General features: G+C 38.9%; 3 protein-coding genes across 6 annotated transcripts; 1 reads left to right on the forward strand and 2 right to left on the reverse strand.

Annotated features, from left to right (window-relative positions):
- The first annotated feature begins 1,596 nt into the window (after positions 1-1,596).
- Positions 1,597-8,508, forward strand: LOC131324801 (transcription factor E2FB). 2 transcript variants are annotated; one of them, XM_058356961.1, is made up of 14 exons: positions 1,597-2,065; positions 3,932-4,124; positions 4,294-4,353; positions 4,678-4,763; positions 4,970-5,058; positions 5,178-5,232; positions 6,323-6,375; positions 6,460-6,510; positions 6,640-6,688; positions 6,816-6,881; positions 6,958-7,034; positions 7,207-7,429; positions 7,767-7,836; positions 7,938-8,508. In XM_058356961.1, the coding sequence occupies exons 1-14, from the start codon at positions 1,883-1,885 to the stop codon at positions 8,069-8,071; spliced, it is 1,389 nt and encodes a 462-aa protein (XP_058212944.1). In that variant the 5' UTR covers positions 1,597-1,882; the 3' UTR covers positions 8,072-8,508. The 2 variants fall into 2 exon arrangements, with proteins under 2 accessions (XP_058212944.1, XP_058213023.1); XM_058357040.1 differs by having other exon boundaries at positions 3,941-4,124.
- A 128-nt stretch (positions 8,509-8,636) lies between these two features.
- LOC131325722 (uncharacterized) lies at positions 8,637-11,907 on the reverse strand. Its single transcript, XM_058358165.1, has 3 exons — positions 11,421-11,907; positions 10,053-10,247; positions 8,637-8,944 (listed from the first exon to the last, which is right to left on the reverse strand). The coding sequence occupies exons 1-3, from the start codon at positions 11,667-11,669 to the stop codon at positions 8,786-8,788; spliced, it is 603 nt and encodes a 200-aa protein (XP_058214148.1). The 5' UTR covers positions 11,670-11,907; the 3' UTR covers positions 8,637-8,785.
- Positions 11,908-12,034: 127 nt separating this feature from the next.
- Positions 12,035-15,483, reverse strand: LOC131325475 (S-adenosylmethionine synthase 1-like). 3 transcript variants are annotated; one of them, XM_058357802.1, is made up of 2 exons: positions 15,365-15,483; positions 12,035-13,570 (listed from the first exon to the last, which is right to left on the reverse strand). In XM_058357802.1, exons 1-2 carry the CDS (start codon positions 15,378-15,380, stop codon positions 12,396-12,398), a joined length of 1,191 nt encoding a protein of 396 aa, XP_058213785.1. In that variant the 5' UTR covers positions 15,381-15,483; the 3' UTR covers positions 12,035-12,395. The 3 variants fall into 3 exon arrangements, with proteins under 3 accessions (XP_058213785.1, XP_058213924.1, XP_058213859.1); XM_058357941.1 differs by lacking the exon at positions 15,365-15,483 and adding an exon at positions 15,269-15,290; XM_058357876.1 differs by lacking the exon at positions 15,365-15,483 and adding an exon at positions 13,879-14,593.
- Between the last annotated feature and the right edge of the window lie 267 nt (positions 15,484-15,750).

Below are 15,750 nucleotides of genomic sequence, written 5' to 3' on the forward strand. Positions count from 1 at the left end.
CTTCAAGAAAGTAGCAAAATTTTATGATTACTATTAAGTATTAACGAGTATTCTTTCATAAATGACCTCCAGGCCCGTAGAATATTGGAGTAAAGATGAATTGTTCATATCATTAAAATGGGTTATGCAATGAGGTCACATGTTTCATTCCCACATAAGTCAAATATTTCAAATATTGGGGTCACTGCAAGTTTGTCCGGTTGTTAACTTCATGGCTCTAGAATTAGTCAAGGAGCACCCAGACTTCTGGTATCACATACAAAAAATGGATTATGCAATTGGCCATAAGGCTCAAACAGTATTAGTATACTTGAGAGGTCGATATCGCATGGCGAATTCTCAAATGACAAACCCTGTTTTTTTTTCAACGGTCAGGAGTGTCCGGGTAAGTTCACGCAGATCTCGACTATTTCCCTATCCAATCTAGTTAAAGACAGGTCATCCACGAATTCTATCACAATAAACCAGTCACATTCAAGTTGGGGCCGAAGTACCCTACAAAATCTATAAATTGCTCACAAATATAATCTTTCTCAAGCTGTGGTGTCTTTTGAAGTTGTTGGGTCTTCTATCTCAAGCTGTTGGCCCATATTTAGGCCCAATATTGGGCCTGTTTAAGTCCATGGAGTAAAGGCCCAAGCCCGAGCAAGACACCTACTAACCATATTTTGTCTTGTAGCTTTAGCGGCATACGTGGCGGAGGTGGCGAGTGTCGTTAGTTAGGGCTTGGGTTCGCGAAAACCCCACCACTACGCGCCAAATAATCGCCACTTTAACTGAGTTTTACAAAAGGCGCGAATCGCCGATTCCAACCCACGTTATTTATAGTATTTTTAGTTTTTGAAATGAACAAAATAATACTCCTAGGAACAATAATAAATTCATCTCTTTATTTTATTCACTCATAACATTATTATCTGATTCCTAAAAAATTATATATTTTTGGAAAAGTGGCTTAATAATTTACTCCTTGGGCTGGAGATTAGTCATAAACTATCAAGTGAATAAAATTCATTCGTGGCGATTATAAATTTCATTTTTGCTTTGAGCAAATTAAATTGAACAAATTTATCACAGAAGAAATTTGCACGTAAGCAAGCGAAAATCTCCATTCCCGTAATTGTGTTACTGGTAAACAACATGTATTCTATAATATTAGTTAAAATATGTTATAATTGTATTCTTACCCACCATTTTATGTAGGGTAGAAGAAAAAAGAATGCGAGATAAGTTCTCGAATAAGGAAACTCAATTGTACTCACGATTAAGTTAGGAGCAACCAAACTCTAACGGTACATTGGCCTAATAATTTTTTTTTATTAAACCGCTGACACTTATTCATAAAAATTTAGTTATTTTCAAAAAAAATTGCTGAAACCATGTTTTCCCTCTACCGGACGATAAAAAAGGACAAAAAAAAGAAAAACACAATTGCTAAAAAGGACAAAAAAAAGAAAAACACAATTGCTAATTTTCTGTCATTTTCTTATATGATTAAAATAAATAAATAAATAAATACAGGTAATAAGTAAGTAGGAGTGTTATTGTAGTGAGTCAATTATTTAATAATAGTATATCTAAGTGCTTCCCTCCACATCTATATCCGAACCAAATTCCCTCCTTCCTTCTCCTCTACCCTCGTTTTCTGCTCTTTCTCTCTCTTCCCGCTTTTTTAATCCTCTCTCTCACCTCCTCCTCCTCCTCCTCCTTCCCCAAATCAGATCTCTCACCCTCCGATTCCTCCCCCGTCGATTCCGTTTCTCACTCCAATTCCGATTCCAATTCCTCTCTCTCTCCTGAACAAGCCCTCAAAGCTTCAAGAAGAGGGCTCGATCGGTCCCCTGGGGGTTTTTCAACAAATTGGTGAGCTTTCTGAGTTCAGATGTCCACTTCGCAAGCTCCGAGCCAGCCGACGGACCAGATCATCCGGCAGACGCCGCCTTTGAAGAACCAACTGCCGTTCACGGCGTTGAAGCCGCCGTTTGGGGACTACCACAGGTTCTCGGCGGCCCCCGCGTTTGACCACAGGCAGAAGGAACCTGAGGCTATCGTCGTCAAATCGCCGGTTAGTGCGTTTGTGTCCGCTTGTTTATGCGCGGGACTGTGCTCGAGTTGTGATTTTTCAGTTGGTGTTGTGTAATTGGTATGTTTGGTTTTGAATATTGTTAGTTTTATGCGTCTAGTTTATGCTTTGTTTAGACTGAGATGATGTTCCGACTAGTATCGGTGATTCATTTCGTATGATTCATAGGTTTTGTCTTGATAAAGCTTGCTTTTTTGAGATATTAGACCACGTAGACGGTTGCTAGATTGGGAGGCAGAGCAGAGATGTTTGGGATTTTGAGCTTTTTTTCCTTTATGGCATAGGTGGTGTTGGTGACGGGGAGGGTAAGATTGATTAGAGGGGGAGACGGGATGTTGGTTTTGGTGTGTCTTTCTTCGCAGAGAGAGAGAGAGAGAGAGAGAGAGAGAGGTTTCCATAGAAGGGTATGGAGAAAGCAGTTCGGGAACGGTGACACCACATGGCCTGTTGATGTGTGACCGATCCATTCGTGCTCGATTGAGCTGGTTGTGTTTAGTGGTCGGCCAGCTTGGCCTTGGCCCCCAACTTTGGGCGAATGCGTCTGAGTATGAATGGATCGGTGACACCACGTCAGCACGCCATGTGGTGTCGGTGTCACTGATGCACAAAAAACTTCCTCGGAAAGTAGGGGCGCCGGATGGATTTTTTGTTTGGATAGTTGCTCTTGGCGAAATTTTGACCGTTGTCCTCCGTATGAAGGATATGAAACTGTTGTGAACGGGAATTGCTTGTGCAATAATGACAGGGAGATGGTTGGTTGCTCATTTACTCTTTCACTCTCTTATTGCAAGGGAGTCGTGGACATCGGTGTCGCCTTGTTCGGATTTGATTGAGTGTTTTACAAGGATCTGGACTGGAGTAATGGGGAGTTGAACAGGGGCAAGGGTGTGGAAACACGGGAGCAAATCTTGGTTGCTAGCTCCTTCATGGCTTATGTGGTTGATTTGGTGGGACGAAATAGAAGATCTTCCCAAGGAGTGGAGGATTCGATTGTCATTTAAAGAATTTTGCATACGCTGGGTATAGTTGAGTTTTGGCGTGTAAGATTTTAGTTTTTTGGATCCTCCATATATGTATGTAGAGCATGCCATTTTATCTATGGCCCCTTTTGGTATTTTAGGGTTGAGATCTGTCATTATGTACTTGGTTGGCAATTCCTTGATGCCTTTTATGTTTCACATTTATTGCTCATCCAAATAATAAAGATACACCTATGAGCGATTTTATGCTTAGATCGCTTCATTATGGTTAGTGATGTCTGTTGTGAGTTAGTTTCATTCTCAATACAAACCTAAAGACTAGAGTTGGTAACGGAATGGGCAGGAGGAGGATATGGAATGCTTCTCCTGGAATTTTGGAGGCGATAAAGGTTCTGTTGGCCACTTTGATTCTCTAAAGGACATAGGCTCATTGGGAAGATATTGGTGACAGGCTTAGTGAGGAGAGAGATATATTGTTGCTCTTGGAAATATGGGTTGCTGTGATTAAGTCGGGGTTTATTTAGTTGAGTCATATTATGTTGAGTTCCTCATGATTGAATTGATTACTATCTTTTCCTTTCTGGTTAACTTCTGAGAGACTTTAGTCAGGCATTTCATTTGCCAAAGGTATTGGGCGGGTTTGAAATGTCAACCCTTAGTTGTTACTGTTTCATAGCCAAGCCTTGAGGACCTTCTGTTGTTTTAAGTACGTTGGTTATCAGTTGTTTTTGTTCTCAAAGCCCTGTATATATGCTGTTTATGATGATGTTACCCTTGGGTGGACCTCCGTTGAGATTTCCTTGTAATTAACATGTAGTTACATTTCAACATATTGTTTATATTGTAAAACTAAATGGGTGTCTTTTAGCCATTGAAGAGGAAGGGTGAAATAGCAGAATTTGAAGCTGAATCGAGTGAGCGGAACCATAACACTGGCTATGCGGAAGCTGTTAGCAGTCCTTTTCAGACACCTGTATCAAGGAAAGGGGGGAAGGCACAAAAAGTGCCAAGAATGGCAAAGGGCAATAGAACTGGATCTCAAACTCCTTCATCACATGTTGGTGAGTATTACTACCCACTACGTAAATTCCTGTATTTTTTCACTATATTTCTGCAAGACTGCAAAGTATCTAAAATATTGTCAAAAGAGTATTTCAGTGATGATGTTTACAACATTTCACCCCTACAAGCAGGAAAAAAGGGGAAAAGTTGACATTTTTATGTTTGCAGGTTCTCCTTCTGGCAATAATCTTACTCCAGTTGGTCCCTGTCGATATGATAGCTCTCTCGGTAACTGAATTATTGCTTATGCAGTTTGTTTCTTATGTTCAAATATTCATAGTGGACTCTTGTATCTTCTTCTTTTAGTTTCAACTTTAGTTCTTGAAAACTGATTTTCGCGCTCCACTTTTAACGTGAAGTTACTAGTAACTTCATGAACAAAGTGGAGCGCCATCAGTAAAAAATGGAGCGCAAATATCAAAATCCTAGTTCTTTTATGGTAATTGCAGCTTCATTTATTTTATTGTTGGCTCTATATTTTCTTTACCTTGGGAAATGGAGCAAGTACATGCTGCAGGAATTTCTAATCACAATTTTGTGATTTTTGTTAAGGTCTATTGACAAAAAAGTTCATCAATCTGATCAAACATGCTGAAGATGGTATTCTTGATCTAAATAAAGCTGCTGACACGTTAGAGGTAACCACTACTATCCAATCTGTGCTTCATTTTGTATATAAACCCATGGTAGAAGTAGAACTTGCCTTTGAAAATTGGCTGGCGAGGGAAGGCTGCCTAGGAGCTTATATACACAAGGTGAAGACCATACTTGCCCAATGGGGGACACTAGGATCATAACAATTGTTGTAATGTTTTGTTCAATTGAAGGGATTCTGTTGTTGCAGGTACAGAAGAGGAGGATATATGATATAACCAATGTCCTCGAAGGAATTGGCCTTATCGAAAAGAAACTCAAGAATAGGATTCAGTGGAAGTATGGATGTATTCCTCAATATTTATGAACTTAAAAGTTTTGTGTTTCACTCCTATCTTGATTGATTCTTAGAATCACCTCACTTAAGAATTTAATTAGTAAATTGCTTGGTTTATCAGGGGAATTGATGTGTCAAGGCCAGGGGAGGTTGAGGAGAGTGTTTCAGCTATACAGGTATGCAAAAACTGGATACATATGAGCTTGTTGGCATTACGGAACTCCGGTGGCCAGATTACCGCCATTTGAAAACATGCATGCATGTGTTTTAGTTTTTTTCCATATTCTTTTCTATTGTCCGGGAGCATTAAAATCCACATAGTCAGTTCTCTGTTGGGGCTGGCAGCTGGCAATGTAGGATGAACACTCCTTAAAAGGAGCCAGGTTTTAGCGTTACGTCATACGCATATGTAAGAGGAAACCATCCTCACCACCCTTAGAAACATACCAGACATGTCCCTAGTATGTAGCGGACCTTTTTGATGTAATTTGAGATAAAGTGCATCGATTATAAAGACACAAGTCAAGCATGGAGCAGGCACTTCTCATTACTCAGAATATTGTTGCTGGTAAAAAATGCGAGGGAGTAGTTGCAGCTTAATTTTGTTCAAATTCATCTTCTGTTCCTCTGGTACGGATTCAATGAGCATTCGAATTGACGAGAAATGTGAATGTCTAACTCATGGAATGTGTGCATGCAAATGTACGTGTACGCACAAACAATATTTGTTTCCCAGCATGTGTTGTATTTTAGGATTTTTTTTTTTGAAAGGCAAATTTTTTTATAATCTTTGAAATTGTTACAAAGATTAAAGGAAAAAGGATGATGGCATCATATCCCTAACTCTAAGAACAACAAATTCCTAAAAGTAAGAATAATCCTGTGCCCACCCGAGTAGTATTTTAGGATGTGCTAGTGTGTCAACCACTGCTCCGTAGAATGGTGACAAAGGATTGCATGCAAGACAGCCAGCTACACATGAATAACCAGAAAGTTATATTACTTTGCAAACTTTATATGCTGATCAGCTGACTGATATATGCCATACAATACAATAAGAAGGTGATGATTTTAATAACATTCCACAATGTACTCTTTTAGGGCTTTGTTGGGTTTCTTTCATTTGAGTCGTATGGAAGAACACCATAGTATGTCCAGTAAATTATGCATCACCTGCAATCAATGTGCCAAGTTCAAAAGGAACGCATCACATTTCTTTCCGTTTATAGGCGCTTTCGTTTTGATTGGTGCTTTTCTCCTCTGCAGGAAGAAGTTGAAAACCTCTCTATAGAGGAGTGCAGGCTAGATGAACAAATAAGGTAACATGATGATGCACAATCATACCAATTATTTTTGTCTAAGGAGGGCTAATTTGATGCTTATATACTCCCCGTGTCTTGTAGAGAAATGCAAGAAAGGTTGAGGGAGCTGAGTGAAAACGAGCACAATCAGAGGTAAAATGCTCTTCAACTGTACTGAAATCCAGTTATTAAGTTGCAAATATTCAGTAAGATAGCAAGACTTCACAAGATTGTGGTTTCTCAGTTTCATAATGGAGTTTGTCTTTTCTGATTCTTTTGTAGGTTGCTGTTTGTCACTGAAGATGACATCAAAAACTTACCCTGCTTCCAGGTTTAATTCATGCGCAGTCTCAATTATGTCTCACAGTGTCAATTTCTTAGTTTTGTGGTGATGAGGCTTCTATTAATATTGCTTCCGATGATTATTTCTTAAGCATGTTATTCATTACTTTTCTCAGAATCAAACCCTTATAGCAATTAAAGCTCCACATGGCACCACGCTAGAAGTCCCGGATCCTGATGAGGTGATGTCAATATCGTACCTAATTGAGGGATAATTCATATTTGCATATTCATTAACTCAACTTGCTGATTTACCAGGCAGTTGACTATCCTCAGAGGAGATACAGAGTAGTGCTTAGGAGCACCATGGGTCCGGTAGATGTTTACCTTGTCAGGTACTTTTGCTTCTTGTGGGTGGAAAAAGTAATGTATCAACGTTTGCCATCTCTTTCCATCTTTAGCCTGGACCCAGCCTTGGACTTATACCTGAGGTTGATAGTCCTTCTGTTGCAGATTATTCACATTATAATATGGATTTGTATTGTCTCTTCTAAATCAAATTTTCAGTCAATTTGAGGAGAGATTTGAAGAGATCAATGCTGTTGAGGCACCCCCAAGCATTCCTCCAGCATCAGGGCTAATTGAAAACCCAGTTGCACCAGTGGTAACTGAAGAAAACAGACAAAGTAACGTAGAAATGGAGGGACAAGAACCCCATGGAACATTCTCAGATACACATCCCTCGCCAGACTTCGTGAGTGGGATCATGAAGATTGTTCCAGAAGTTGAAGTGAGTCCTAACTTCTTAAATTTATCTAATCGTTGAAGTCTTAGTTATTAGGTAAAGATTGCCTGCAGCAACTCAAATGTGTGACTTTATTTAAAGGCTCCACACAATCTGCCGATTGCAAGTCCAGCTTAAGCTATTTTGAGAATATTTTATTGCCTTTCCTGTGAGTTTTCCAGCAACGGTGGATAATTTTCTCTACCAGTGGTGGCCCAAGTCTATGGAAGTCTTGAAAAAGTTTGCCTGCCTTAGGTTAACAAGTGAAAATATAGACAAAGAAGAACATGGTTTTGACTGTAATTTTTGTGGGGTTATTACATGGTTTCTTTGGTATTTGCAGAGTGATGCAGATTACTGGCTTTTATCAGATGCTGCCGATATTAGCATTACAGACATGTGGAGTACAGAACGTATCCTCTAGTCTTATTTGGCTTTCTCTTTTTTTTGTTACCCTTTTCTAGCCCTCATTTTTGTAAGCATGAATCTTCAAATCCCTAACTCGCGAACTCAGCTGTTGTCGAATGGAATGACTTGGGTTCGCTTCATGACCACTATGCAATGGCTAGTATCAACACAACTCGTCCTCAAACTCCGCCCTCAAGTACAACAGAAGTGCCTTCCGCTGCTAATAATACTACAGGGTGATGAATGGGATTTGCCAATAAGTCTAATCACGTATGCTCGAGAATGGTACCAGCTTTTTTGAGACATTATGTTCAATCATCTCTCCGTTATCCCCATTCAAGCCAACAGGTAGAGTTGAAGGCTCCAAGGGGTTTGGCCTCTCGATGTTCCTACAAGTCCACGAACAAAGCTGGATCACTATACAGGGACGATGGAGGTAACCATGTTATCAGAAGTTCCCCGTGTGTATTCTTTTCTCTCTCGGCTTCTATGTAATGATTAGGATGTCGTGCAGTTTGTAGGGTTGGGCTTTGTAAAGTAATGAGCTAGGTCGCTTCCACATTTTATATAACCTTATGCGATTTGATGTCTTGATTTCCATGCTATGGTTTTCATTCATCTTTCAACTTATTAGTATATCTTTTAAGTGTTTCAATGAGCTTTCTACTCCAACGCAACGGAACCAGTGTCCCATTTTACCTCTCTTCTTGTGCCATTCAACCCTCTTCTCGTGCCATTCACGAGTCTTTTGGGCTTCGATTGTATATGCTGGAGAGGGAGTCTGAAACAAAAGAGCCGTGGCGAATGTAGAACAGACTATTCGATCTCAATGCAACTGGTAGATCTTATGTTTTTTCCACTGACATACAAGGGTGGAAAATATATCATTTCATAGAGAGTTACATATGACGCTTACAAAAATACATCAGACTCTGCGTTATGTACTCGTACAAACTATATCTCCTTATCAACTTTCTTCCCAATCAAATTAGCAACAATGGGAGTTAGAGCCACGGTAGGAGGAAATCTTATCGGAGATGCAGCCTTATGCGCAGCATATGCCAATGCAAAAGTCCCGACTTTCTCCCCCGTCTCATTAGAGGCGATTCCCACCTGCAGCAGCAAAATGTTAAAACATAAGTTCAACCATTACCTCGTTTGATTCGCGGACTGAAAATGATGGGATTAACAGTACTGGGATTAATAGTCCCTGGATTATTTGTCCTGGATTAATTTCATCCCTAATTTCACCCAATCCCATGTTTGATTCGTGTGGGATTAAATATGGGATAAGAAATAGGATTTTTTCTTAAAAAAATTTCAAAAACATTTTTCGAAAAAATAAATTTTTGAAAAAGAAACATTTTAAAACAAATTTTTTTGTGAAACATTTTTATTACAAAACAATTTGGAAATTTTTTTTTCTTTTTTGAACTAATTTTTGAAAAAAAAAAATTTCTTTAAAAAGTTGAAAATCAATTTTTTGAAAGAAAAAAAAAACTAGTTTATGAAACTTTTTTTTGAAGAAAAAGGTTTTTTGAAAACATTTTTCAAACAAAATAGTTTTTTAGATCATTTTTTGAGAAAAGAAAGTTTTAAAAAACATTTTCGTATTTTTTTAACAAAAATAATTTCTGAAAACATTCTTGAAAAACATGAAAGTTTTGAAAATATTTTTTTTAAAATTTTTTTGTAAAACATTTTTGAAAAATAAGAAAGTTTTGAAAAATATACATTTTTAAAAAAAAGTTTTTTCAAAACAATTTCTAAAATTAATATTTTTTTAAAAAAAATTTAAAAACATTTTCTGAAATTAAAATTATAGAAAATAATTCTGAAAATACTTTTTGAAATCAATCTCAATATCATCGAAATATTTTTGAAAACAATTCCTCATTTGTTAATCCTACGTAATCCCACCTCCCCCCTTAGGATTATTTAGTACCCCCCATATAGGGATAAAATTAATCCTGGGATTAATAATCCCGACAGTCATTTCGGGAACCAAACGTGGGATAACTCAGGATTAAGTACATTTAGTCCTATCCCAGACAGTTAATCCGCAAATCAAACGAGTTATACAAAGCAGTTTCCCACATGAAGGTTTTCCTACGAAACTTCTTCCTTGTATTGTTCCAATTTTATCAGATGTCCCCAGAGGGGCGTTTCCTAGGTGTTTGAAACCAGCAAATTGCAACTATTTGACTAGATTTGTAGTAACCTTCTGCAACAAAGCTGGGACATCGACGCCAGCACTGATAAGAGCGTAGCAGAGTGCAAAGGAGATCAAGGAGAGGGTAATGGAGGTGGCCAGGTATGCTCCGCCGTATTTTGCTAGTAGCTCCTTTGCTTGATCCCCCTTTGATTTGTTCTTTCCATTGTCCCCTTCCTTTCCTTCCTCTTTTGAGCTGAATATCTGCCAACATCGAATCAAAAACGTAAAAGAGCCCGTTTATTTGATCATATTTGAGCATCGAATTAGACTATATATTCAAAGGGCTTACATGTCCGGTGTTAGTATATTCAGTGTATGGTTAATATTTTTTTCAGTCCGCATAAGCATCCATCAAATATATAATCGCACAATAGTAGGATATACATTGGAAGTATTAGTTTGATGGGATTACATAAACTATGTAATTATATATTCATACTCATTAAACAGCATCACTATTTACCACCAAAAATTCGATCTCCCTCTCCCTCTGTGTGCGCGAGAGACTTCATGTGGGCAGCAGGAATTTGAGTGCATCTCATTCAAAAAATGAAATGCTTAATCGAAAGGCGAAATTGAGGAAACACATGCATGTAATTCAACTGACATAGATAGATCTAGCGGTAAAAAAAATCCAGTCTCCTCAGTACAAAACAATCTTCGGCTTTGTTGCTCATAGAGTTTGGTTACAGAATGTTCCATCTTGGTTTTCGATTTACGTTTGTTTTAGGTCATAAAAGCCCAACTCTATCCCATACCCCTCTCTAGAATGACTTTATCTCTACCCTTACTAGGACGACGACGATGACGACACAACAAAAACAACAATCCAAAGAGCAAAGAGATACCACATAAATAGTCCCTATCTTGTTTGCATCTCCATACCCATTTGACAAAATCTCCCCTATTGCCCCTGCTCTCTATTTCCAACTACTGTACTACACGTCTAAGCAACAAAACAATAATCCGAGAGAGAGAAAAATACATAGATAGACATACATGAGCAACATCATCTCAAAAGAGCTGGAATTTTTTTCCAAAATCAATATTTATGCAAAAAAGAAAAAGAAAAAAAAGATGACGTGGGTGTAGTTGTTCTATTACAATTCGTGATTCAAGTTATCAAGCCCCAGAACCAAATCAAGAGAAATCAACAAACAAGTCCAAATGGAGCAGAAATAACCAATCCCAATGAAAAAAATTACTGTTGTGTTTATTAATTTCCAGTTCCTCGTTTTATCCTTCATTTTATCAGCAAACCCAGCGTCAATTTTCTTTCCAGCACTGTATTACGTCAAGAGCTTGCGCGCACACGCGCACACACACACAGAGAGAGAGAGAGAGAGAGAGAGAGAGAGAGAGAGAGAGAGGTACCTTCCAGAGACCAGCTTCTAGGCCATACTTCTTTGTAACATCCTCTGGCGAAGAGGAAGAAGGGGTCTTAATTTCCTCAGTTTTCTCTTTGACAGCTCTGACCCTGAAGGGATTCAAGTTGGATTTGGAGGCATCACGACCAGAAACATAGTTGCACGAATTGTTGAATCTGCCAATACCCAATACAGGAGCAGAGAAGAGAGCATGGTTTTTGAAGTGGTAGGAAGGGGCTAGCAGACCTGTGGCCATTCTTGGTGGTTATTCAACGAGATTTTCCCTCTATCCCAATGCATAATTCCAAACTTCAGAGGAGAGAGATTGGAAAATCTTTAAAGTGGGACGTGGAGTTTATTCCATGGGCAAAACAAAATGCAAACAAAAATTAACATGATAGGGGATTTGACTATTTACTTTTTTGACCCCATCTGTTAAGTTTCTCCCTTTGAAACTTTTGGTGGACTGGAATAATGGACCTACAAGGAAATAATGGGCTTTATGGTGTTTCAGAAAGGGAAAAGCATAGATAAAGGGAAAAAAAGAAAGAGCTCTACCCATATCTTGATTTTTCCATGGTAGCTATGCTATATAGAGCAACTGAATAAATACCCATCAACTGGATCAAATTATTCACATCTTACTGAATCAAATCTGTGCTAAAAATTGATAAATCAAACAAATGATAACTTTGAATCCCAGCAATCAAGTAAGCTGCTGGAAAGAACTTCGAGCAAAAAAACAACAAAAAGAAAAGAGGAAACTAAAGTCCCGAACCAAACCCTTATAGGCTCCTTCAAATCTTTAATACCAATCTACTTCCGGCACTGCAATGCAGCTTTGGAAGACTATAGAGAACAACGCAAATGTTAGATGTATCCTATAGCTTCTGTATTATTCTTCAACCAGAAAAGTGATAGCAACTGGATGTCCATGTACAGAAATAAACAATAATTTTTTTTTGCACCTAGTGCACCGGAATCAAGCTTTAGGGTTGAGGAACTTCACAGTCTCCCAAGTAAAATCTGGATCATCGCGGCCAAAATGCCCATAAGCAGCAGTTTTCTGGTACCTGAAGTTGCTTCCTCTCTTTAGGTCAAGATTGACTGCTATCATTCCGGGCCTAAAGTCGAAATTTTCTTTGATCACAGTCAGAATATCCTTTTCCAGAATCGTCCCGGTTTTATAAGTGTCAACAAACACAGAAAGCGGTTCCGGCACACCAATTGCATAAGAAACCTGCACTAGACACCGGCGAGCAAGTCCAGAAGCCACCACACTTTTTGCCGCCTGCCTAACAATATAAGCACCGCTCCTATCCACCTTAGTAGGATCCTTCCCGGAAAAAGCCCCTCCGCCATGAGCACCCCATCCACCATATGTATCGATGATAATCTTCCGGCCAGTGAGCCCTGCATCTCCATGGGGTCCCCCGATGACAAACCGACCTGAGGGGTTGAGGTGGAAGATGGTCTTCTCATCTAGATACTGGGCCGGGATGACCGGTTTAATTACATGCTCTTTTAAGTCCTTGGCAATCTGTTCATTGTTGACAGTCTCATCGTGCTGGGTTGAGATGAGGACCGTGTGAACACGAATAGGGATCATAGCCCCACCATCACTTTTGTACTCGACAGTCACCTGGGTCTTACCATCAGGCCTTAGCCAGGGGCAGGTCTTGTTCTTCCTCACCTCAGTGAGCTTGGACCCGAGCTTGGTCGCAAGGACATGGGTTAGGGGCATGAGTTCGAGTGTTTCATCAGTGGCATAGCCAAACATGTGGCCTTGGTCTCCAGCCCCAATTTCCTCAGGCTTCTTGGTTAAATGACCGTGGACTCCCTGGGCAATGTCAGGGCTCTGTTCTTCGATGTTGACTAGGACCTTGCAGTGATCAGCATCGAGGCCAACATCGGGGGAGGTGAAGCCGATGCCTCTGCAAGTGTCTCGAACTATCTTCTCGTAGTTTACTTTGGCCTTGGTTGTGATCTCACCAAAGACCATGACTGTATCAGTTTTTGCGACGGTCTCACAGGCAACTTTGCTTTCTGGATCTTGTTCTAGGCAAGCATCCAGGATCGCATCTGAGACTTGGTCACAGAGCTTGTCTGGATGGCCTTCATTGACAGATTCTGAAGTGAAGAGAAAAGTATCCATATCTAGATCGATGCAGATAATAAAGTGATGAGTTAGTTCATATTCTTAGTTAGAAAGGAATTACTTTAAGTTTTAAGAATAATGGGATATCCCACAACAGAAGACTAAACTAGAAACTTGAAATTAAAACTATTTCATCAGTTCACCGGCAGGAAAGATAAAAATCCAATAGCTTATCCATTGACTAGCCACATATATCACTTCAGTTTATATGCTGCTTCTAATTGAAAGGAATCGAGAAACATGTAAATTGCCTCTCATTCAAGGAATTGAATATATTTTCATTATCTTCGATTCCTATACAGCGTACCCTGCCTTGAGAGCTCGAAGCTGCTTGGAATCGAGCCCCTTTTGCCCCAAAAGGCTGAGGTATCTCTACAGCAGTAAGAGAGTTTTTAGTCTTCCGTTTGAACTGTTGATCACCCACACCCCTCTTCTCATATGGAGGAGTCGAGATAGAGATAAAGACCTTTTACCTCCTGAATCTAAACAGTACTTCAATACGTCACATGGGTAAATAGTACAGATAAATACCGAGATGAATTCACTTTATTGTACACATTTGCATAAGATAAAGTATTGGAAAACAGCATTATCCATTGCAACCCGATTTACATAGCCGGAAACATAACAAGAACTCAAGTCATAGAAGCCCAAACAACTACACATGAAATGCGAACAAGAAGTGCTAGAAGTTAGAAATGTTTCTCAACGGGCAGTGATTATATCATTTGTCGAATTCCGATAAATGTGGCTAAGATTTTTCTTTATATCACTTCACTTCAATTGTAGTAATGATTTGCTTCATTAGGTTGAACTTGCAAAATGAATCTAGTTTAGCCACTTGTTTTATTTTCTGGAGAGATCATATTACAATGGTAACCAATGCTAGAATGGATTCAAAAGGTAAATTAGCCAAACGTATATTACATCACAGTCATTCAACAAAATGCATTAGTGAAATGCCTCAGTTCCTTGTAGGTTTTGAAAATTAAAAATCAACAAAATTTGTAAAGAGAAACCACCCCCCCCCCCAAAAAAAAAAAAAAAAAACTCCGCTAAAGAAGCTAAAATAGATGAGAAACTTTAGAGGCACATTTATCACATCGCCATAAAGCATCGCTTTCTGATGGACCCTGCACGATGATGATGCAGGACCCACCAGTATTGTCAAAGAACCCGCTGCTTTATGCGATGAATTCGGTGTCTTGCACCATTTGTTGATCCTAGATTTACTGATTTGATCAGTGCAAATCACCAAAGCCTTAACACATAAAACTATTGAAGAAAATCGACAATACCAAATCATCTGAAACTAGACTCTCTCCATTTCTCTGAATTGAATGCGCTTAAGTACATTGCACCATGTAGACAGACTAAACAGAGATAAATAAAGTTTGCCAACTTCAGGAGAGAAAGGGAAACATTACAATATTTCCAAGGCAAGATCAACCTCAACTACATACACCTACAAATGAATGCATGCGTGCGTGCGTATATAAACACATCTAATAAGGAGAAAACTTGATGTTAAATCACAATGAAAATGTGAAACGATCGAATTTCACGAAATCAGAAAAAAAGCCATGCAGTTCAGCGGCCCCCAAGTACGTATGATCGCGGTACTGGATTAAAAAAAAAAAAGAAAAAGGGACATGAGAAATCAAAGCGATTACAAGGTTTGAGATGAGAAATCGTACGGCAATTTGGGGAATAAGGAAAAATGCAATGAATTAAAGACTGTTTTGGAACTGAAACAGAGGAATTGAATTGAAATGGAATGGGATTATTCATACCTGCGGCTGCGTACATACCTACGGATTTGCGAGGCGGGGAAGCATGAACGTGGACGGAAGAAAGGGAGAAGAAGAATGTAACGAGAGAGAGAGAGAGTACACTATTTATATGGTGTGGGGAAATGGCATCTCAAATGGATTGGCTTTTAACAGTTCCAAAAAAAAAAAAAGGATTGGCTAATAGTAAAATTTATTCAATTTCAAAGGTTAATAAAATTTATTTTCGCCGTAAAAAAAAATGAAATTAGCTAAAATTGAATGGCCAATTGGTAGTTTTTGATATAAATAGAACCCACTTGGATGGATCAATAGGTAGTCAATAGTATACTGAGTGAATGACAAATTCAATGACTAGCTAAATTTTATTATCTTAAACAAAATTTTTG

Source organism: Rhododendron vialii, chromosome 1a, assembly GCF_030253575.1.
Source record: "Rhododendron vialii isolate Sample 1 chromosome 1a, ASM3025357v1".
NCBI lineage: Eukaryota > Viridiplantae > Streptophyta > Magnoliopsida > Ericales > Ericaceae > Rhododendron > Rhododendron vialii.